The 22657-nt window shown below is 48.7% G+C and overlaps 1 protein-coding gene across 4 annotated transcripts in view; it reads left to right on the top strand.

Moving 5' to 3' along the window:
• Positions 1–22657, top strand: part of LPCAT4 (lysophosphatidylcholine acyltransferase 4) — a 70869-nt gene that overhangs the window by 40223 nt on the left and 7989 nt on the right. For 2 of the 4 annotated variants that reach the window (XM_081971746.1, XM_081971747.1), the window contains exons 7-14: positions 1894–1928; positions 2027–2081; positions 3214–3296; positions 4740–4865; positions 8183–8324; positions 9240–9338; positions 11922–12081; positions 20108–20257. In XM_081971746.1, coding sequence (XP_081827872.1) covers positions 1894–1928; positions 2027–2081; positions 3214–3296; positions 4740–4865; positions 8183–8324; positions 9240–9338; positions 11922–12081; positions 20108–20257 — 850 coding nt within the window. Of the gene's footprint in view, positions 1–1893; positions 1929–2026; positions 2082–3213; positions 3297–4739; positions 4866–8182; positions 8325–9239; positions 9339–11921; positions 12082–20107; positions 20763–22657 lie in introns of those variants that run through there. The other 2 variants (XM_081971748.1, XM_081971749.1) reach the window with 2 other exon arrangements.

Below are 22657 nucleotides of genomic sequence, written 5' to 3'. Positions count from 1 at the left end.
GGCTGGGGAATTCTGGGAGTTCCCAAGTTTGGACACCCCTGCTCTAAAACAATGCAAATAACCAGCTGGCTGCAAGATATATAAATCCTTCCATTCCCCACCATCCAGTCAGAGCTGAAGAAGCTTCTTGGATGAGAAGCAAAACATCTTTTAAAAAAAAAACACACACAAGAAAGTCCAGTTGCCTCTTGAAAAAAAAAGCACCTTTGGGACATTGCAATTGTACCCTGTTTCCCTCAAAATAAGACCCAAATGGAAAATAAACCTTAGCATGATTTTTCAGGATGCTCGTAATATAAGCGCTACCCCAAAAATAAGCCACAGTTAAGATTGTCAGCCAGATGGGACACATTTAATGGCGTATTTCCCTGAAAATAAAGCCTAACCCCAAAATAAGCCCTAAGGCATCTTCTGGAGCAAAAATTAATATAAGTTCCATTCTTATTTGGGGAAAACACACAAGCGATTTGGCTCTCACCTCCAAAGGGGCTTTGTCTGTTGGAAGCCATCAGCAAATGTTGCATATGACAATCACATGACCTTGCAGAAACTGTCATAAATACCTGCCAGTTGCCAAGCCCTTGAATTTCGATCCCATAACCATGGGGACTCTGCAATGGTCATATGTACGGATATCAATTGTAAATTACTTTTGTTGATGCTGTCATAACTTTTGAACTGTCGCTAAATGAATGGTTTTAAGCTGAGGACTATCTGTACCTGATGTCAGAAAGAGCTGGCAGAGTGTTACTAGGTCTACTTTTTTGAAGCTGGCTTGTCTAAGTAAATGTGAACCTAGATTGTCCCAAAGGGTGCTTTTTCAAGAGGCAACTTTTTCTTCGAAGACCAGAAAGTCCAGTTGCCTCATGAAAAAGCACCTTTAGGACAACCATGACCTGGATGACTGAGAATCTCCATAGATGCTAAGTTACATCAGTGTATTGTGTGGCCTGTTGGCCACAATCAGAGGAGGAGCAGTCATGGAAGTATGGGCCAGTATCGAGGCAACCTTGGAACTCCGAGAGGGAAGAGGGAATGGAGCTGGCAGAGATAGAGGCAGCGCCTGGGCTGTCCATCAACCCTCAGATGGAGAATTAACAGCCCCCAGGAAGAAGAGAGACAGCTGGATCCAGTGTCTGATGCACGGATGCGCAAAAGGCAGAGGGGAGGAGAGCAGTGGAAATCCGTGGGCCGGTCCTGGGGAAGGAAGAGCCACTGCTCCTAGCAAAGCCCCACCATAGCTCTGGGGATAAAAGGAAGGGGACAGAGATGAATAGACATGGAAGACAACTACTTCATCTTCCAGCCGGACGGACTTATTAGCCTGCAGTGAGAGAGAAATGTTTTGCTGAGGTTGCTGGCACTCCTAATTAAAGGAATCTTTGAGATAACTTCAGAGGGTTTGTTGTGTTTGGGGAGCCGGGTGGGAACACAGTGTCTAACTTATTAATGTTTATAAAATGGCAATGGAGAAGCAGCTGAAGAGCCCTTGGAGCCACCTGAGTAATGCAAATAGGTGTGGAGCCTTCTTAGGGATTATATGGACCTCTATTATGAGCCGCGATGGTGCAGTGGTTAGAGTGCTGTACTGCAGGCTGCTTCTGCTGATCACCGGCTGCCAGCAGTTTGGCAGATCGAATCTCACCAGGCTCAAGGTTGACTCAGCCTTCCATCCTTCCGAGGTGGGTAAAATGAGGACCCAGATTGTTGGGGGCAATAGGCCGACTCTGTAAACTGCTTAGAGAAGGCTGTAAAGCACTATGAAGCGGTATATAAGTTTAAGTGCTATTGCTATTATGGACCATTGTGGACTCATAATATTATGGTGGCCCCTTATGGACCATGCTACTTTGTTAGATAAAACCAAATCTTTCTCTCTTTTTTTTAAAACAGGATTCAACCACCTGGGCATGGAGAGGACCCGGAGTGTAAGTTCCTAATAATGGTTTTTATAAAAGTGGCTGGTTATATGTATTTGCCTTGCCAGCAAGACCAAGTCTGATTCGTTTTCCATTTCTTGTTCCAGGTTAAAAGTCATCTGGTTGACTGCATCTCAGCCTTGCACAACTGTAGAAGTAGAGGTAAGAAGAAAGAGGGGAGATTGTGATAATTCCTTCTGGGGTGATCCGTTGGTGCACTTTTCAGCCTCACAGAACTGTACTTGGTTCAAAGTTCTGTTTTATTTGCAGAACTTACTATATTTTTCGAAGTATAAGATGCACTTTTCCCCCCTAAAAGAGGGTGAAAATTTGGGTGAGTCTTATACACCAAATGTAGCCCACCATCTACTGACCCCTACCCTTTGGCCTCTGCCTCTCAGCAATTTGCCTCCTTGCTGCAAACAGCAAACAGCTTGTTTCAGCTTCAGCACAGCCTGATTAGTACAAGCAACTGATTGTCAGTTGGATCGGCCTCCCAATCATCAGCTGTTTCAGGCTGTAGGGATTGCCATTGCCTATTGCTGCCTCTGCAAGACCCATTTTCGGCTTTGCATCCCATTTTTGGCCTCTGCGTGCCCTGTTTTTGGCCTCCATGTGCCCCATTTTCCATCCATTCTGATCCCCACCACCTGGAACGGGTGGAAAATGTGGCACATGGAGCAGAAAAACGGGGCATGTGGAGGCTGAAAATGGGACATGCAGAGGCGGCGATAGTCAATGGCAATCCCTGCAGCCTGAAACAGCTGATCATTGGGATGCCAATTCAACTGACAATCAGCTGCTTTTGCTAATCAGGCTGTGTGAAACTGAAACAGGTTGTTTGTCATTTGCTGCAAGGAAGCAAATTGCTGGGAAACAAAGGCAGATTTTTTTTCTTGCGCTAATCAGGCTGTGCTGAAACTGAAACGGGCTGTTTGCTTTTTGCTACCAGGAGGCAAATTGCTGAGAGGCAGAGGCAAAAAAAAATCTTGTTTTCCTCCCCAAAAGCTAGATGTATCTTATACTTCAGAGCGTTTTATACTTTGAAAAATACGGTACATTTTTTTTCTGGAGCTTGGATCACACTTTGGCTTTGAATGGTGTGTTGGGGACCCACTCTCAAAAAGTAGATGGGAAATTTCTCCTTTCTGGCATATAAAAAATTACAATTTCATGTATTCAGGTCTTCATATTGGCCTACAATTTCTCTTAAAGTTGATGCCATTGTCTTGATGATCCCAGCTTTTGCATAGTATAAAGTTTACTTTAATTCTGATTTTCTCTTCCTTTCTAGTTTCTCCCAGTTTATCAACCCAGCCCAGAAGAGGCTGTGAACCCTACACTATATGCTAACAATGTCCAGAAAGTGATGGCCAAGTGAGTTGGAAATGCTTTTTGTAAACCGGGAGTTTGGGGTGCAACAGGAGGAAGGATAGGCTCAACCTTATAAGAAATGGTCCGAATATGTTGGGACTGGTTTGGGATCCAGGTTCTGTGTGTTGCTGAAACTGAAGACTTGAGAAGGCACACGGAACAACTGAATTCATAGTAGAGAAACCCCAAGTCTCTTGATAAGTTGACCAGACTAGAAGAATTGGCCAGTTCATTAATATTTATGGCAAAATCCATCAATGCAGAGGTTTCCCCATCTTGCAAGGCTTTGAATCTGATCTACAGGACGCTAGCTTGGGGTCCCTGATGACCTCAGCAAGAGACTAGAAGCCAACATTCATTCTCTGGAAAACATATTGAGATGTGGCTCAGTGGCTAAGATGCTGAGCTTGTGATCAGAAAGGTTGGCGGTTTGAATCCCTAGCGCTGCGTAACGGAGTGAGCTCCCATTACTTGTCCCAGCTTCTGCCAACCTGGAAGTTCAAAAGCATGTAGAAAATGCTAGTAGAAAAATAGGGACCACCTTTGGTGGAAGGTAACAGCGCTCTGTGAGCCTTCAGCATTTAGTCACATGACCACAGAGACGTCTTCGGACAGTGCTGGCTCTTCGGCTTTGAAACGGAGATGAGCACCGCCCCCTAGAGTCGGGAATGACTAGCACATATGTGAGAGGGGAACAGGGGAAAGGATAAGTGTAAAATTATAACTGGGCTTGCAGGAATACCATCCCGGGAATACACCAGTTGAAAAGAGATAACCACAATAATAGAAAAGGAAAGAAAGAGAGGAAAAGAGAGGGAAAGAAGAAAGAGGAAAGGAGAAGAAGCCAGGGAGAGACAGAAACAGAAGGAGAGAGGGTAGGAAGGGGAAAGGGAAGAGAGGCGTAGGGGAGAGGAAGGGGAAGAAGGAAAGGGAAGGAGAGGAGGAAGGAAGTAGAGAAGGGAGGAAGGGAGAGAAGAAAGGAAAAGTAGGGTGGTGATAATACAAAATAGGTGAAGGGCAGGGGTGTCCAAACTTGGGAACTTTAAGACTTGTGGACTTCAACTCCCAGAATTCCCCAGCCAGCTTAAAGTTCCCAAGTTTGGACACCCCTGGTGTAGGGGATGGTAAGCAAAGCAACCCCAAATGTATACTTTAACTTTTTATATGGAAAAATAAATGTGTAAAGGTGATAAATATAAATCAAAAAAATAACTATATGAATGTATACCTGTAATTGTATGTAAGAGATTTTTAAGAGATTAAAAAATAAAATAAAAAATTTAAAAGAATATGTACGAGGAGAACCTTTACCTTTAATGGGAAAATACTGCAGTTGTAAGGCTGATTCTTGGTGCACATGGATAAGCTATTTCTCTTCTTGCTTGATCAATCTGTGTTTCCCCACAAGACTCTTCTTGTCCTTACGTTGTTTCCTTCTTTCACCAGAGCCCTGGGGATCCCTGCCACAGAATGTGAATTTGTGGGCAACCTTCCAGTGACTGTTGTAGGGCGTTTGAGAGTAGCTTTGGAGCCACGCATCTGGGAACTGGGGAAGGCTATCCGGAAAGCCAGGTAAGAGAAGTCACCAGGACAAGGAAAGAGCTTTGGTGGGTGAAATCAGTCGTTGAATCTCATCCTTCATTCAACTTGGATGCCACAAGACAAGACAGGCCTCTTTTGAAAGATTATGGGTCCCGCTATTAGGAAGGAGAAGAAGAGGTACTGTTTCTGTTCTTAGAAATCTAATGATGGAGGAGGGGTATGATGTTAGGGGAACAGAAATTGACCAGCATAGCATAATCATTGACACAAGGTCCGCTTGTGAGCAGAAGATCAGGTAGGAGTGGAAGGACACCTGGGAAAGAATCAAAATTGTCCAGGTTGGTGGGTTTATAATTTCCAGATATTCCACTTAATATTAGGAAGCACACCGGAAAATCAATTTTCTGTGGAAATTTCAGCTGTGGAAAAAACAAATACAATTCCACTAAAATGGAGGAATGGAGGGATGCTTGCCAGCTTTCCCAAGAGGGCAGTGTAAAAATGTAAAATAAATAAACGTAAAATTTATTTTCTACCCTGCTCCTTCCTCATTAGTGAATATGCAAATTCATTCTATTCCAGTGAAGCTAATTTGCATTAAGTGTTCCAGAAAATCTGTTATCACTGGATATTGTATTACATTGTATTATATTATATTATTATGTTTTCCTTTTATTCTTTCCTACCTCAAAATACCGTGTTTCCTGGAAAATAAGACAGGGTCTTATTTTCTTTTGACCCCCGAAATAAACACTTGGCCTTATTTTCAGGGAGGTCTTATTATTTTTGAGGTGCAGGAGGCGGTGAGCTTGGTCACCTCATGGCTGCTGATCTGTTGCAATATTTTGGGGGGAAGGGCTTATTTTTTGGGGAGGGCTTATTTTAGCACACTCGCTCAAAAGCCCGATTGGACTTATTATCCGGGGAGGTCTTATTTTCAGGGCAACAGGGTATTTTGGAAAGAAATTAATTAGCTAAGTTATAATTCTGATTGTTTGTTACCATAGTAACTCTAAAAAAAAACCCGAAGAGAATAGTAAGACGCTCTCTGTGGGAGAGAAACCCCTGCCCCCAAAGAAAGACTGAGTTCAAAAAATGGCTCAGGGATTGAGAGAAAACAGTGCCCCCCCCACCAAATTCCCCCAGCACATCTCTCCTACGTTCTGGTCACATCACAGAATTGAGTGCATGCAACACACCCCATGCTTTTCTGTTCACAATAGATATAAAAAGAGAAGTATTTGTGTCGCCAGTGGTGGATTCAAATAATTTAACAACTGGTTCTCTGCTCTAATGTCCAGCTGGGTAGGCGAGACTCAGTGGTCATGTGAATGGGTGGGTGTGGCCAACTAAATGTCACTCAGGTCAATGGGCGCTTCGCCTTAGCTCTTAGAATGTAATAAGGGTTAACCACAGAGGCAGTTTCTATAAGCAGGGAAATAAAGATTAGGCTAGAAACAACACCAGAAAGTTTCCTTCCTGCCTACAGGATTAACCCTGTAAAGGGGGAAAAAACAAAATGAGATTTCTTCCAAAAACTGGTTTTCTGAACTGCTTAGAACAGTGATGGTGAACCTATGGCATATGGAGGCTTCATGAGCTTCCTTGAAGCCTCCGGAGCGCAAAAAAACGGCCCTACGGGCAAACCGGAAGTTCGGGAACTGACTTCCTGTTTGCTCAGAGGGTTGTTTTGACTGCCCTGGAGGCTTCAGGGAAGCCTCTTGAAGGTCCCTGAAGACTTCGGAGCGCTTAAAACAATCCTTTGAGAAAAATGGAAGTGACCTTCCGGTTTGCTCTGAGGGTCATTTTGAGTGCTCCAAAGGTGTCAGAGAAGCCTCTTGACAGTCCCTGAAGCCTTCGGAGCGCTTAAAACGATCCTTCGAGAAAAATGGAAGTGACCTTCCGGTTTGCTCTGAGGGTCGTTTTGAGTGCTCCAAAGGTGTCAGAGAAGCCTCTTGACAGTCCCTGAAGCCTTCGGAGCGCTTAAAACGATCCTTCGAGAAAAATGGAAGTGACCTTCCGGTTTGCTCTGAGGGTCGTTTTGAGTGCTCCAAAGGTGTCAGAGAAGCCTATTGACGGTCCCCGAAGCCTTTGGAGCGCTTAAAACAACCCTCCAAGCAAACCGAAAATGACTTCTGGTTTGCTCGGAGGGTTGTTTTGACTGCCCCAGAGGCTTCAGGGAAGCCTCTTGACGGTCCCTGAAGCCTTCGGAGCGCTTAAAACGATCCTTCGAGAAAAATGGAAGTGACTTCCAGTTTGCTCTGAGGGTCGTTTTGAGCGCTCCAAAGGTGTCAGGGAAGCCTATTGACGGTACCTGAAGCCTTCGGAGCGCTTAAAACGATCCTCCGAGCAAAATGGAAGTGACTTCCGGTTTGCTCTGAGGGTCGTTTTGAGCGCTCCAAAGGTGTCAGAGAAGCCTATTGACGGTCCCCGAAGCCTTTGGAGCGCTTAAAACAACCCTCCAAGCAAACCGAAAATGACTTCTGGTTTGCTCGGAGGGTTGTTTTGAGCGCTCCGAAGGCTTCATGGAAGCCTATTGACGGTCCCTGAAGCCTTTGGAGCGCTTAAAATGACCCTCCGAGCAAACCAAAAGTGACTTCCGGTTTGCTCGGAGGGTCGTTTTGACTGCTTCGGAGGCTTCAGGAAAGCCTCCTGAAGGTCCCTGAAGCCTCAGGAGGTCTTCCAGGGGGCGGGGGAGGCTGCTTTCGCACTCCCCATGCTCCTATAAAGCCTCTGGAGCCTGGGGAGGGTGAAAAAAGCATGCAAAAATGGGGGGTCGCGCCTGTAATGCGCACATGCGCACTGGGGGGGTGTTACGCATTGCATTATGGGTGCAGCATTCTTGCACATGACCCCCCTGCACTCCCCCCACTTATGGCATGCGAGCAAAAAAAGGTTCGCCATCACTGGCTTAGAAAGTTAACAACCGGTTCTCCTGAATAGCTGCAAGATGGCTGAATCCCACCACTGTGTGTCACAATATTCAGCAAACATATTGTTTATACAGAAGAAAGTATGGATGATGTAGGAAATGAGAAGGCTGAGCCCGAGGAGGGAAGGAGGTGTCAAACACGTCATAAGTTTAGAATCCTTATGTAGCCACAAGCAACCTTAGTCCAGGCCTGATGAATTCCATTGGCTTTTACCTTGTGCCAATGTGTCTTGACTATTAGTGGATCAAATTCATGTAAGATAACATGAAATAAACTCGCAGTATTTTCCAACACTATCCCAGCTCCTGGTTTCTTGCACCTGACAGAGGCCTCTCGTGGCTGATACTATTAAGGGGACTGACAAGCTTTCCTGCCCTCGCTCCTTTTCATCTTTGCAAATATCTCAATCAACAGATACCTAACGGAGGGGATCAAACACAATTTGGATGCGCTTCCTGTTGGCACTTCAGGGCAGGTGGGACCAAATGAGCTTGCCCATTGGCTGGGACTGTCCTGTCCTAAAGCTGTGGAAGAGATCTGCGTCTATTTCCAGCAGGTAAGCTAGAACAGGAAGAGGGGTACAGGTAGTCCTCGACTTAGGACCACAAGGGAGGTCAACATTTCTGTGGATTAAGTTTGAGTTTTGCCCCATTTTACAACCTGGCTTGCCACCGTGGTTAAGTGAATCGCTGCGGTTATTCAGTTAGTAACACCGGTTGTTAAGTGAAACTGTCTTCCCCATTGACCTTGCTTCTCAGACGGCCTCAAAAGAGGTTCCCATGATCTGGGGACACTGCAACTGTCGTAAATAGGAAGCAGTGGTCAAGCATCAGAATGCAAATCACGCAACTATGGGGATGCTGTGATAGTCATAAGTGTGAAAAAATGGTAATAAGTGAAAAAAAGGTCATAACTCACTTTTTTCAGTGCTGTTATAACTTGAAACAGTCAATGAATGAACTGTTTTAAGTTGAGCACTATCTGTATTGTGTGCATAGACTAAAGTGCTTTCTTTATTCGCCCTTTGTCTTATTTGCACTGTTGTGGTCCGCCAGTGGCCAGTGGAGCTGGCAGCAGATTCGGCCAGTGAGGAGGTTGGGGAGGAACATGGGCCAGTCCTGGAGGCTGGGGAAGCCTCTGATAAAGGTTCTGTGTCAGAGGCAGAGAGGGGGCCAGAGCCATCTGACGGTTATCAGCTGCCTTCAGAGTCAGACATCTGTGAGGCAGATGAACAGCTGGAGCCTGTTCCCAGTGTGCGCATGCGCAGAGTTGCCAGACGAAGGGAACAGCTAAAGAACAGAGGTCGACTTGCGAGTAAGGCCACAGGTGGATGATGAATGGCCCCTCCCAGAAGGAATAAAGGAGGAGTGAAATGGGAGTGGAGTTTGCAGAAGACAATTAGTTCATTTAATTGGTTCGTGACTCTCTGAGGCTTAAGCAACTCTTTCATACTTCCTGCTTTGATTCCCAGGATTCCCATGGAAACATGGATGCCCGGGAAGTGGCCTTAGCCCTAGAAGCTCTACGGGGAGAACATGACCCACAGCAACTGACACGTCGGGCTTTTGAGGTAATGGCTCTGATTAGCTTTGAGAGGCAGAGGAAATGAGCTTGCAGACAGTTGGGTGAGATGTTTAGCAAGGACTTGGATCCCTGCTGGCTGGGGAATTCTTGTAGCTGAACAGAGGTAGTATTCAGCCAGTTCTGACTAGTTCATCTGAACCGGTAGCAGAAATCACGTGATTTGAGCAAAGTGCATGCTCGGAAGGCCAGGCGCATGCGTGGAAAGGGCACACTCACAGACACATTCGCGAACCGTTGGGGAAGGTAAGTGAAAACAACCGTTGGAGCTGAAGTCCTCACACCTTCAAGATTCCACACTTGAGATCACCAAGTTAGTTCTTGGGCAGGGAGCGCCAGAATATGTCAGGGAAGTTGGGGGGGAAAAAATTCAGAAAAAAGACAGTAGCAAGCAACTTTCATGTCCCAAAGGAGACATGAGGCAACTGGACTTTCTGGTTTTCTTTGAAGATGTTTTGCTTCTTATCCAAGAAGCTTCTTGGATGTCTTCAATGCTTCTTGGATGAGAAGTGAAACATCTTCAAAGAAAAACCAGAAAGTCCAGTTGCCTCTTGAAAAAGCACCTTTGGGACATGAAACTCACTTGCCACTGTCTTTTTTGGCATTTTTTTAACTTTCTAGGGTAGCCCTGGCATGTCAAGGTACTCCCCATCCAAGTACTAACTCCGTGTTTCTCAATCATGACATCTTGAAGGTGTGAGGACTTTAACTCCCAAGATTCCCTAGCCAACAGGGATGAAAAAGCGCCTTTGGGATAGTCGTGACCCGATAGTCGTGAGAAATCTCCATAGGTATTAAGCAGGGGTGAAATCAACGTACCTTCACTACCGGTTTGCAAATGTGAGGGCATGCGCCACCTCCACACATGTGCAGGACCTTCCGTGCATGCACAGAGCATCAAAAACAACGTGATGATGTCCAACTGGGTGGGCGGAGCCTACTACTAAACGCATCTGCTACGGGGGGGGGGAAATCTGCAGTATTTCTGACGATCAGCTATGCCACGCGATTTAGATTAGCTAGAAAGCAGGAAATCCGACAATCATAGCTCATATAAATTGCGCATCACAGTTGACCGTTGGAAATACCAGTTCGCCTGAACCGGTAGCATTTGTTACTACCGGTTCTGCTAAACTGGTTCGAACCGGTAGCATTTCACCCGATATCAAGCCACTTTCATATTGCTGTTAAGAAAATTACAGGGATCTGTCCATAAAGTTTTCAAGAGAAATAGAGCTTGTTCTTCAAACACAGCAGTCCCTAGAAATTTTTCCTCATGGCTTGCTAATTTTGTAAACATCACTCGCCAGAAATTACGGATAGTACTCAACTTACGACCTCAATTGAGCCCAAAATTTCTGTGGCTAAATGAGACAGTTGTTAAGTGAGTTTTGCTCCATTTTACAACCTTTCTGGCCACAGTTGTTGTCACCACAGTTGTTGTCACTACAGTTGTTAAGCCAGTAACACTGTGCTTACTTAAATCTGGCTTCCCCATTGAACTTGCTTGTCAGAAGGTCGCGAAAGGTGATTGCGTGATCCCAGGACACTGCAACCGTCATAAATATGAGTCAGCTGCCAAGCATCTGAATTTTAAATCGTGTGACCACGGGGATGCTAAAACGGTCGTGTGAAAAATGGTCATGAGTCACTTCTTTTCAGTGCCATTGTAACTTTGAACTGTTGTAAGTTGAGGACTACTTGTATTGGATTCTTGTGAATTTCTTGGAGTGGTTCCAGTTCTGGGTGGCGAGTGAAGTCCGACATCCAGAGTATTTTGTCAGAGAGAAGGTCAAAAATATGGAAGAGGGCAAGTTGGTAGACACAGAACCTAAAGAGTGGAAGACATGGTGGCCATTAGCATGGACATCAAAAGAAAAGATCAGTAGGAACTGTAGATTTAAAGAAGATGGAGCGGTGAACGTCGGAACTAGATACCTTTTGTGAAATGTGTTTCAGTTTCATTCCTTTGTCAAACTCTTCTTTATATTGAACTAGCTGATAACCCAGTGTTGCCTGGGTATTTATTTATCCCAATCCTGAATTAGACAGGAATGGAAATGCCAAGTGGCAACGTAAGTGCGGAATGGGCTGTCCTCCCTCCCTCCATTAACATTGCCACAATTCCTGAAGAGACGATGGCAAGAGCTTCTCTGAGCCCTGATTTGAGCGACAGTTAAATTCGTCAAAAATGTTTTCCCTGTGCCACCGCAAGCGTAATTTCTAATGGATTTCCCTCCATTACCAGAGGGAGCCCTCTCGTGGAGTACTATGAAGCCGTTACCATGGCAACTCCACGGCGCTGTACAGTAGAAGCCATTTTAAGGCATAGTAGGCTGTATCGTAACAGAACACACACCACAAGAACTGTTAGGGGTGTCTTACCCTCACAGTATTTTTTTCCAGGGAGTAAGTCATCAGTACCAAATGTAGTTGAAATTGCTCAAGGCATTCCAGAGTTACGCTGGAACATAACAGTGAGACGCACATCCATTTTTTTATGTATAGATTATAGTGAAATGCTAATATGATATGCAGTTGTGTATTTATTGGCATCTTTCCTGTCAACCAGCTATTCTCAGAGGTGGAGGCCAAGACAGGAACCTCTTGTCTGCACCAAGATGGATTCTGTGCCATTTTGCACCTCCTGCTGGGCACTCCAGTTGTGGACGGAACTGAACTCTATGGCCGACTCTGCACCGAGGACCACAGCCGGGACGGGCTTACCCTTGGTGAGTTGGGACAGGGAGAAGAAATGACAGCATGGGAAGGAAACACCCAACTGTGTGTATAATAGTAGGCCACCCAAAGGATGTTCAAAACCCATGCAGCAAATCATGGGAGAAACAGAGATGGAAAGGATATGGCAGGGGTGGGTTTCGGCAGGCACTACTGCTGGCTCGCTCAAGTGTGTGCCGTGTGTGCATGTGAGCTTGATGCACGCTGTATAGGCATGCACAGTATGATTAAAATTGTTCTGCACATGCACAGAACCAAAAAACAAGATGGCGGTGCCTATGGCACCGCTGAGAGAACCAGTTTGGGGCATGGCAGGCCTGGGTCGCTGCCAGTTCCAGCGACCGAGGTCGCCAAAGCACTACCTGTTCGGCCGAACTGCTAGGAACCCACCACTGGGATACGGGGAGTTGAGAAAGAGGAAAACTCTTACTTTCTGGCCACTGATATAATATGTAAGCACCATGAGGGAAGCACAATTTGGATGAGAAAATTTCAGGGGGCTCCTAGGCCATATGTCCCACTCCAAAGCTTGTTTCTGTATGCCGTGGAGACATCCAAGATCATCTTCCTTGGTTGAAATGGCAACTCTTTCATTTATAGTTATCTGGGTTGCAGTGTAGAAGGAAATGTGAGCAGAAATGCACTTGCTTAGCCTCTTTTAAACCTAGTATGTTCATTTTGTCTTTCAATACCCTCAGCAATCACCCAAAGGATTGAAGAATCATGAAAGGAAAACATTAATATATCAGGGTTGAAACGAGGGGTCCTTGGTAATCTCTGTGCTTGATTGTTTCCTTACCCAACTAGATAACATTATCAGGGCTAGACTAGATGTTGTTGCAGCCCGCAACGGCCAGCGGAGCTGGCAGCAAAGTCGGACAGTGAGGAGGTTGGGGAGCAACATAGGCCAGTCCTGGAGGCTGGGAAAGACTCTGATGAGGGCTCTGCGTCGGAGGCAGAGATGGGGCTCAGGCCATCTGGCAGTTCTTAGCTGCCTTCGGAGCTAGAGAGCAGTGAGACAGAGGAAAAGCTGGAGCCTGTTCCCAGTGTGCGCATGTGCAGAGCTACCAGAAGAAAAAACAGCTAAGAAATCAGGGTTGATTTGGGAGTAAAGGACAGGTGGTCGGTGAATGGTCCCTCCCACAGGAAATAAAAGAGAAGTGAAAGGGGAGCAGTCTTTTGCAGGAAACAATTCGTTCGTTCGTTCATTCATTCGTTTCAGGAGTCTGAAGATCTGTCCGTGAATCTCAGAGACTCTGTGCCAAGTCTTTCCTTGCACAACGCTGCGTTTGGAAAATATTTACATGGCAGCTTTCCAAGCTAGATAAGGTCTGTGGTCATAAATTCACTTTTGAAAGACGGTTTACCAGGCCTTTGCTGAATGTGAATGAGAGGAATTCACATTCGTTTAATAAAAGGGCTTTTCTCAGGACCAGGAATCTGCTTCGTGCTTTTTGGGGAAGCCTAGGTCAGAACAGATGTGACCTAGTTTGAGTAAGAAAATGTCTGCAAGAAAACAATCAAGTTCAGAGAACACTAAGGACCCCTGAGGTATCATTGCCACATTACTTGTGGCTGTAGGAGATCTAAGGTTTAAAAGATGGTTTCTGGTTGCCTGTGCCTCTAATCATGGAAGTAATAAGGAAGGTGCCCAATAAGGAGAGAAACGACTATCCATATGCGAGCTCTAAAATGTAGGCCCCATAGAAAGTGGTGGTTGCAGAACAACCCTGCGGTTTTCTTCGCAACATTTTTGGGAGTTGTTTGCCTTCTTCAAAGGACTGAGAGAAGAGGGCTGGCCCAAAGTCATGCAGCTGGCTGTGGGCCTAAGGGAGCAGCATCTAAGTGAGTTGGTCTGATCTCGAAAAACAGCAGGGCCAAATTATACCTGGCAGGTTGTTGGACAGACGACTGCTCCCATGTCTCGGGGCCGTAGGCAAGGCTGGAAAGTCTGAAAAACATCCTGGAAGAAAGCAAATGGCAAACATACTTCTGTATTGTTGTCATAAAACCTACCCAAGCAGTCAGCAGGGGCTGAACTGGATGTGTGGCATCTTTGCCTGGGCCAACCCATTGGTGATCTGGACTGATCGGGGGGCGGGGGGGGGGAGTCAAGTGTTTGACCTTCTTGGTTCTTGGAGAGGAAAACCACAGAATAATTTATAGGCTAGGAAGTCAAAAACACATCCTAGAAAAACAGTGCAAGTGGTAGGCCATTTATGACAGGAACTGCAGAGCATTCTGGTGCTCAGAAACCTTTGGAGATTCTCAATAATGTAGGTCCATGACCTGTGGCCCATGTTTCATCCCAGGAGGCTTCAGTGAGGCCTGCTAGGACCAAAACAGTTGACGGGTGCAATGCCCTCCCCCTGTGGCCCATGTTTGGTTCCAGGAGGCTTCAGTGAGTACTGTTAGGCCCAAAACAGTTGACAGGGGTACAACGCCCTCCCCTTGTGGCCCACTGTTTGGTCCCAGGAGGCTTCAGTGAGGCCTGCTAAGCCCCAAACAGTTGACAGGGGTGCAACGCCCTCCCCCTGTGGCCCATGTTGGGTTCCAGGAGGCTTCCGTGAGGCCTGCTAGGCCCAAAACAGTTGACAGGGGGTGCGACACCCTCCCCCTGTGGCCCATGTTTGGTCCCAGGAGGCTTCAGTGAGGCCTGCTAGGCCCAAAACAGTTGACAGGGGTGCAACGCCCACCCCTGTGTCCCACTGTTTGGTCCCAGGAGGCTTCAGTGAGGCCTGCTAGGCCAAAAAGCATAGACAGGGGGTGCGACGCCCTCCCCCTGTGGCCCATGTTTGGTTCCAGGAGGCTTCAGTGAGGCCTGCTAGGCCCAAAACAGTTCACAGGGGGTGTAACGCCCTCCCCCTGTGGCCCATGTTTGGTTCCAGGAGGCTTCAGTGAGGCCTGCTAGGCCCAAAGCAGTTGACATGGGTGCAACGCCCTCCCCCTGTGGCCCACTGTTTGGTTCCAGGAGGCTTCAGTGAGGCCTGCTAGGCCCAAAACAATTGTCAGGGAGTGTGACGCCCTACCCCTGTGGCCCACTGTTTGGTCCCAGGAGGCTTCAGTGAGGCCTGCTAGGCCCCAAACAGTTGACAGGGAGTGTGACGCCCACCCCCTGTGGCCCACTGTTTGGTTCCAGGAGGCTTCAGTGAGGCCTGCTAGGCCCAAAACAGTTGACAGGGGTGCAACGCCCACCCCTGTGTCCCACTGTTTGGTCCCAGGAGGCTTCAGTGAGGCCTGCTAGGACCAAAAGAGTTGACGGGGTGCAACGCCCTCCCCCTGTGGCCCATGTTTGGTTCCAGGAGGCTTCAGTGAGACCTGCTAGGCCCAAAACAGTTGACAGGGGTGCAACGCCCACCCCTGTGTCCCACTGTTTGGTCCCAGGAGGCTTCAGTGAGGCCTGCTAGGCCCAAAACAGTTGACAGGGTGTGCATCGCCCTCCCCCTGTGGCCCTTGTTTGGTTCCAGGAGGCTTCAGTGAGGCCTGCTAGGCCCAAAGCAGTTGACATGGGTGCAACGCCCTCCCCCTGTGGCCCACTGTTTGGTCCCAGGACACTTCAGTGAGGCCTGCTAGGCCAAAAAGCATAGACAGGGGGTGCGACGCCCTCCCCCTGTGGCCCATGTTTGGTTCCAGGAGGCTTCAGTGAGGCCTGCTAGGCCCAAAACAGTTCACAGGGGGTGTAACGCCCTCCCCCTGTGGCCCATGTTTGGTTCCAGGAGGCTTCAGTGAGGCCTGCTAGGCCCAAAACAGTTGACAGGGGGTGCAACGCCCTCCCCCTGTGGCCCATGTTTGGTCCCAGGAGGCTTCAGTGAGGCCTGCTAGGCCCCAAACAGTTGACAGGGGTGCAACGCCCTCCCCCTGTGGCCCATGTTTGGTTCCAGGAGGCTTCAGAAAGGCCTGCTAGGCCCAAAACAGTTGACAGGGGGTGCGACACCCTCCCCCTGTGGCCCATGTTGGGTTCCAGGAGGCTTCAGTGAGGCCTGCTAGGCCCAAAACAGTTGACAGGGGGTGCAACGCCCTCCCCCTGTGGCCCATGTTGGGTTCCAGGAGGCTTCAGTGAGGCCTGCTAGGCCCAAAACAGTTCACAGGGGGAGTAACGCCCTCCCCCTGTGGCCCATGTTTGTTCCCAGGAGGCTTCAGTGAGGCCTGCTAGGCCCCAAACAGTTGACAGGGGGTGCGACGCCCTCCCCCTGTGGCCCATGTTGGGTTCCAGGAGGCTTCAGTGAGGCCTGCTAGGCCCAAAACAGTTGACAGGGGGTGCAACGCCCTCCCCCTGTGGCCCATGTTTGGTCCCAGGAGGCTTCAGTGAGGCCTGCTAGGCCCCAAACAGTTGACAGGGGTGCAACGCCCTCCCCCTGTGGCCCATGTTTGGTTCCAGGAGGCTTCAGAAAGGCCTGCTAGGCCCAAAACAGTTGACAGGGGGTGCGACACCCTCCCCCTGTGGCCCATGTTGGGTTCCAGGAGGCTTCAGTGAGGCCTGCTAGGCCCAAAACAGTTGACAGGGGGTGCAACGCCCTCCCCCTGTGGCCCATGTTTGTTCCCAGGAGGCTTCAGTGAGGCCTGCTAGGCCCCAAACAGTTGACAGGGGTGCAACGCCCTCCCCCTGTGGCCCATGTTGGGTTCCAGGAGGCTTCAGTGAGGCCTGCTAGGCCCAAAACAGTTGACAGGGAGTGCAACGCCCTCCCCCTGTGGCCCACTGTTTGGTTCCAGGAGGCTTCAGTGAGACCTGCTAGGCCCAAAACAGTTGACAGGGGTGCAACGCCCACCCCTGTGTCCCACTGTTTGGTCCCAGGAGGCTTCAGTGAGGCCTGCTAGGACCAAAAGAGTTGACAGGGTGCAACGCCCTCCCCCTGTGGCCCATGTTTGGTTCCAGGAGGTTTCAGAAAGGCCTGCTAGGCCCAAAACAGTTGACAGGGGGTGCGACACCCTCCCCCTGTGGCCCATGTTGGGTTCCAGGAGGCTTCAGTGAGGCCTGCTAGGCCCAAAACAGTTGACAGGGGGTGCAACGCCCTCCCCCTGTGGCCCATGTTTGGTCCCAGGAGGCTTCAGTGAGGCCTGCTAGGCCCCAAACAGTTGACAGGGGTGCAACGCCCTCCCCCTGTGGCCCATGTTTGGTTCCAGGAGGCTTCAGAAAGGCCTGCTAGGCCCAAAACAGTTGACAGGGGGTGCGACACCCTCCCCCTGTGGCCCATGTTGGGTTCCAGGAGGCTTCAGTGAGGCCTGCTAGGCCCAAAACAGTTGACAGGGGGTGCAACGCCCTCCCCCTGTGGCCCAAGATTGTTCCCAGGAGGCTTCAGTGAGGCCTGCTAGGCCCCAAACAGTTGACAGGGGTGCAACGCCCTCCCCCTGTGGCCCATGTTGGGTTCCAGGAGGCTTCAGTGAGGCCTGCTAGGCCCAAAACAGTTGACAGGGAGTGCAACGCCCTCCCCCTGTGGCCCACTGTTTGGTTCCAGGAGGCTTCAGTGAGACCTGCTAGGCCCAAAACAGTTGACAGGGGTGCAACGCCCACCCCTGTGTCCCACTGTTTGGTCCCAGGAGGCTTCAGTGAGGCCTGCTAGGACCAAAAGAGTTGACAGGGTGCAACGCCCTCCCCCTGTGGCCCATGTTTGGTTCCAGGAGGCTTCAGAAAGGCCTGCTAGGCCCAAAACAGTTGACAGGGGGTGCGACACCCTCCCCCTGTGGCCCATGTTGGGTTCCAGGAGGCTTCAGTGAGGCCTGCTAGGCCCAAAACAGTTGACAGGGGGTGCAACGCCCTCCCCCTGTGGCCCATGTTTGGTCCCAGGAGGCTTCAGTGAGGCCTGTTAGGCCCAAAAGAGTTGACAGAGGCTGCGACACCCTCCCCTTGTGGCCCACTGTTTGGTCCCAGGAGGCTTCAGTGAGGCCTGCTAGGCCCAAAACAGTTGACAGGGTGTGCATCGCCCTCCCCCTGTGGCCCTTGTTTGGTTCCAGGAGGCTTCAGTGAGGCCTGCTAGGCCCAAAGCAGTTGACATGGGTGCAACGCCCTCCCCCTGTGGCCCACTGTTTGGTCCCAGGAGGCTTCAGTGAGGCCTGCTAGGCCAAAAAGCATAGACAGGGGGTGCGACGCCCTCCCCCTGTGGCCCATGTTTGGTTCCAGGAGGCTTCAGTGAGGCCTGCTAGGCCCAAAACAGTTCACAGGGGGTGTAACGCCCTCCCCCTGTGGCCCATGTTTGGTTCCAGGAGGCTTCAGTGAGGCCTGCTAGGCCCAAAACAGTTGACAGGGGTGCAACGCCCACCCCTGTGTCCCACTGTTTGGTCCCAGGAGGCTTCAGTGAGGCCTGCTAGGACCAAAAGAGTTGACGGGGTGCAACGCCCTCCCCCTGTGGCACATTGTTTGGTTCCAGGAGGCTTCCGTGAGGCCTGCTAGGCCCAAAACAGTTGACAGGGTGCAACGCCCTCCCCCTGTGGCCCATGTTTGTTCCCAGGAGGCTTCAGTGAGGCCTGCTAGGCCCAAAACAGTTCACAGGGGGTGTAACGCCCTCCCCCTGTGGCCCATGTTTGGTTCCAGGAGGCTTCCGTGAGGCCTGCTAGGCCCAAAACAGTTGACAGGGTGCAACGCCCTCCCCCTGTGGCCCATGTTTGGTTCCAGGAGGCTTCAGTGAGGCCTGCTAGGCCCAAAACAGTTCACAGGGGGTGTAACGCCCTCCCCCTGTGGCCCATGTTTGGTTCCAGGAGGCTTCAGTGAGGCCTGCTAGGCCCAAAACAGTTGACAGGGGTGCAACGCCCACCCCTGTGTCCCACTGTTTGGTCCCAGGAGGCTTCAGTGAGGCCTGCTAGGACCAAAAGAGTTGACGGGGTGCAACGCCCTCCCCCTGTGGCACATTGTTTGGTTCCAGGAGGCTTCCGTGAGGCCTGCTAGGCCCAAAACAGTTGACAGGGGGTGCAACGCCCTCCCCCTGTGGCCCATGTTTGGTTCCAGGACAGTTCAGGAAGGCCTGCTAGGCCCAAAATGGGCCATGGGGTGGTGTCGGTGCCGTGTGCGCATGTGCGGAGGGGGTGCGGGGAGTCGTGTGTGCATTGCATTATGGGTGTGGGTGTGTGCGCTCTTTCGGTAGGAGAGGACAAAAAGGTTAGCCATCACAGATGTAAGATCATGGTTGTTCCAAAGGTGGTTTCCCAGAAGACAACTGGACACCTATCCCCTGTTTTCCACACATATTTGAACTCTGATTCAGGTGACCCTGAGGGTACAGAAAAACCTCCAAGGGGCCTCAATGAGAAATAAGGACCAGATGACTGCAAAGAATATAAATCTTTCCATTCTCCACCAGTCAGAACGGAAGAAGCTTCTTGGATGAAGAGCAAAACGCTTTCCAAGGAAAAAAAACCAAGAATGTCCAGTTGCCTTTTGGAATTAGGACTTTCTTTTGGTCATCTGAAGCAGAGTTCCTCAATCTTTCTGGGTTTGTGGCCCAGAGGGGGGGTGGCCAGTTGCCTTTATGCATGCATGTGCGTGTGTGAAAGGGTCCGCGAGCACCCGCGTGATGCTTGTGGCGACCGCAGTATCCGTGTTGTAAATCGCTTTGACACTAGGGCCCACATAGTGCTCACGGTGATGCTACACATGGGGAGTGCTACACATACATCAATGCACTGGCCAGGCACTCCAGTGGCCAATAGGCCACAGCAGTGGTGGGGTTCAATTTTTTTTTTACTACTGGTTCTCTGGGCATGGCTTGGTGGGCAGGCAGGGTAAGGATACTGTAAAATCCTCATTTCCTCCCGATCAGCTCTGACTCAGGAGGCAGAGAATAGATGGGAGCGGGGCCAGTGAGAGGTCATATTTACCCATTCTCTGAACTACTCAAAATTTCCGCTGTCAGTTCTCCAGAACTAGTCCGAACCTGCTGAATACCACCTCTGGGCCACAGTCCTATCATGGGCCGTGGCCCCCTGATCGAAAGTCATGCTTGGTTCAAGAGAGACTTACCTTTTGTGATGCTACCTATGATAGGTCCTTTTTATAACGATGCAATTTGTTTTCCTCTTTTCTGTAACCAGGTCAATTCCAGGACTTCTCTCTCCATCACCCCGACTATGCCCGTCTGTTCAGCACGTACCTGCACCCCCCTCCAGCCTGCGCTCTCCCCAAGCGTGCCCAAGCCTCCACTTATGCTAACGGTGTCTCCGCCATCTCTCCCAAAAGCAAGGGTGACTGAAGCCCTCCCCTGCCTCTTAAGCCATGTGTATCCAACAACCGTGAGAACAACCCTACACACACACACACACAGACATGCCACACACACCTTTAGCCACAACAGAGCCTGTTCCTTGCTTGCTCCCTGCTGTCGGGGTGGTTAGGCGGATTGGGGCCTCTCCCCACCCTCCCCATCTCAGGGCAAACGAAAATGGGGAAATCACAGCCGCAGTTTTTTGGGGGAATCGGGGCTTCTCTGGGTTTACTTTAGAGTTTTGTTTGGGGGAGGGCAAGGGGCTAGGATTTACTCCTATCCTTTATTTTACGTTGTTGAGTTTTGTTTCGTTTTCATCGAGAGGAAGGATGAACCGAAAGAGGATATAAGCATCGTTTTTTGGGGTTTCATTTTCTGTTTTGTAAAATATAAGAAAGTGCTATTTTATATATAAGATAAACATCTATATCTCTATAATAAATATAAATATATATATATATATATGTATTACATTTTAAAACAAAGATGGTTCCTGGACTTTTTTTTTTAAAGGGTTTGATACAGAGACAACTGTTTGCAGTCTGAATTTTTCATTCTACTCAGGATTTCAAAAGATTAAATATTGCAAAGTATCCCTACTACCTAACCAGTGGGAATATGGCATTTATGGATAGTCCTCGACTTACGATCACAATTGAGAGACCAAAACTTCTATTGCTAAGCGAGACATTTGTTGAGTGAATTTTATGCCCCATTTTATGTCCTTTCATGCCAAAGTTGCTAAGTGAATCACTGCAGTTGTTAAATTAGTCACACAAGTTGTTAAGTAAGACGGTTACTTAGTTAATTTTGCCTCATTTTATGACCTCGCCTGCCACCGTTGATAAGTGAATCGCTGCAGTTTTTAAGTTTGTAACATGATTGTTATATGAATCTGGATTCCTCATTGACTTTGCTTGTCAGGAGATCGCAAAAAGGCACCATGTGACCCCAGGACACTGCAACCATCATAAATACAAACCAGCTAAGCATCTGAATTTTGATCACGTGGGCATAGGGGTGCTGCCAAGGTCATAAGTGTGAAAAACGTTAATTTTTTCCTGTGCCGTTGTAACTTCAAACAGTCACTAAATGAACTATTGTAAGTCGAGGACTATTTGTATAACATCCTGGGGCATTGTTCAAAATTCACTTATTGGGAAGGGAGAAACTTCACTCTTACTTTTTTTTTTTTTGCCCACACACCTTCCTGGTCACTTTAATTTTGCTAAGAATAAGAGACTGGTTTTACTGTCCTGACCTGCTTAATTGTGTTGTGGTCTGCCAGCAGAGCTGGCAGCAGATCCGCACAGTGAGGGGGTTGGGGAGGAACCTGGGCCAATCTTGGAGTCTGGGGAAGGCTCTGATGAGGGCTCTGTGTCAGAGGCAGAGTGGGGGCCAGAGCCGTATGCCAGTTATCAGCTGCCTTCAGAGTCAGACATCTGTGAGGCTGACGAACAGCTGGAGCCTCTTCCCAGTGTGCGCATGCACAGAGTTGCCAGACGAAGGGAACAGCTAAAGAACAGGGGTCGACTTGGGAGGAAGGCCACAGGTGGACAATGAATGGCCCCTCCCAAAGGAAATAAAAGAGGAGCGAAAGGGGAGTGGAGTTTGCAGGAGACAATTAGTCTCGTTTAATTGGTTTGTGACTTTCTTAGACTCCTTGCCAGATTTTGCAGATATCGGCCTGTCAGTTCTCTAAGCCAGATAAGGTCTGTGACTGTAAATACTCCATTGAAAAACTTTGCTGGAAGAGAATGAGCAGAATTTACAGTAAATTAATAAAAGGTTTTTTGTCGGGACAAGGAGTTTGTTCATGCTCTTGGGAGGCGTAGGTGAGAACAGATTGAAATATAGCTGTGGTGGAAAACAAGAAGACAGAGTTTGGGATTATTGGAAAATTCCTTATTTACTTTTTCTTGAAATGTTCCCATATTATTCAAGGACTATTTTTTCTTTTTTTTTAAATTGTCCAAACCAAGACAAATGTTCCATTCCTGGAAGCCATAAAGCCGCTCTCATTCATCTAGCTGTCCTCCATGTGGGTATAACCATTTTATCCATTGTCCCCGACCACTCCTCCCCTTATCCCCAGCCACTGCGCTTAGAAACACTGAGTTTTGGAAAGGCTGCTGTGCTAAAAATACTAAGCAGACCCTCATTCTTTCTCAAATTATAAAATTCCCTTTCCTGCCTCATAAATTTGAAAGCAACAAAATGTGGTTTTCTCTTTAACAGTTGTTATTTCTCCCTTTTTTATCCTCTCTGTGTTTCTAATAGTTTATGAAATCAGCATTGTTGCCTCACTAGGCATTCTCCAACTTGTTAGGAATCATTCTCTCCTTTTTATTTGGGCCTTTCTTCCATCCACAGTTCACCC

This window comes from Natrix helvetica, assembly GCF_964273705.1.
Source record: "Natrix helvetica genome assembly, chromosome: Z".
Taxonomy (NCBI): Eukaryota; Metazoa; Chordata; class Lepidosauria; order Squamata; family Natricidae; genus Natrix; species Natrix helvetica.
Note: the sequence above shows the minus strand (reverse complement) of the source record. Positions and strands in the feature narration are given on the sequence as shown.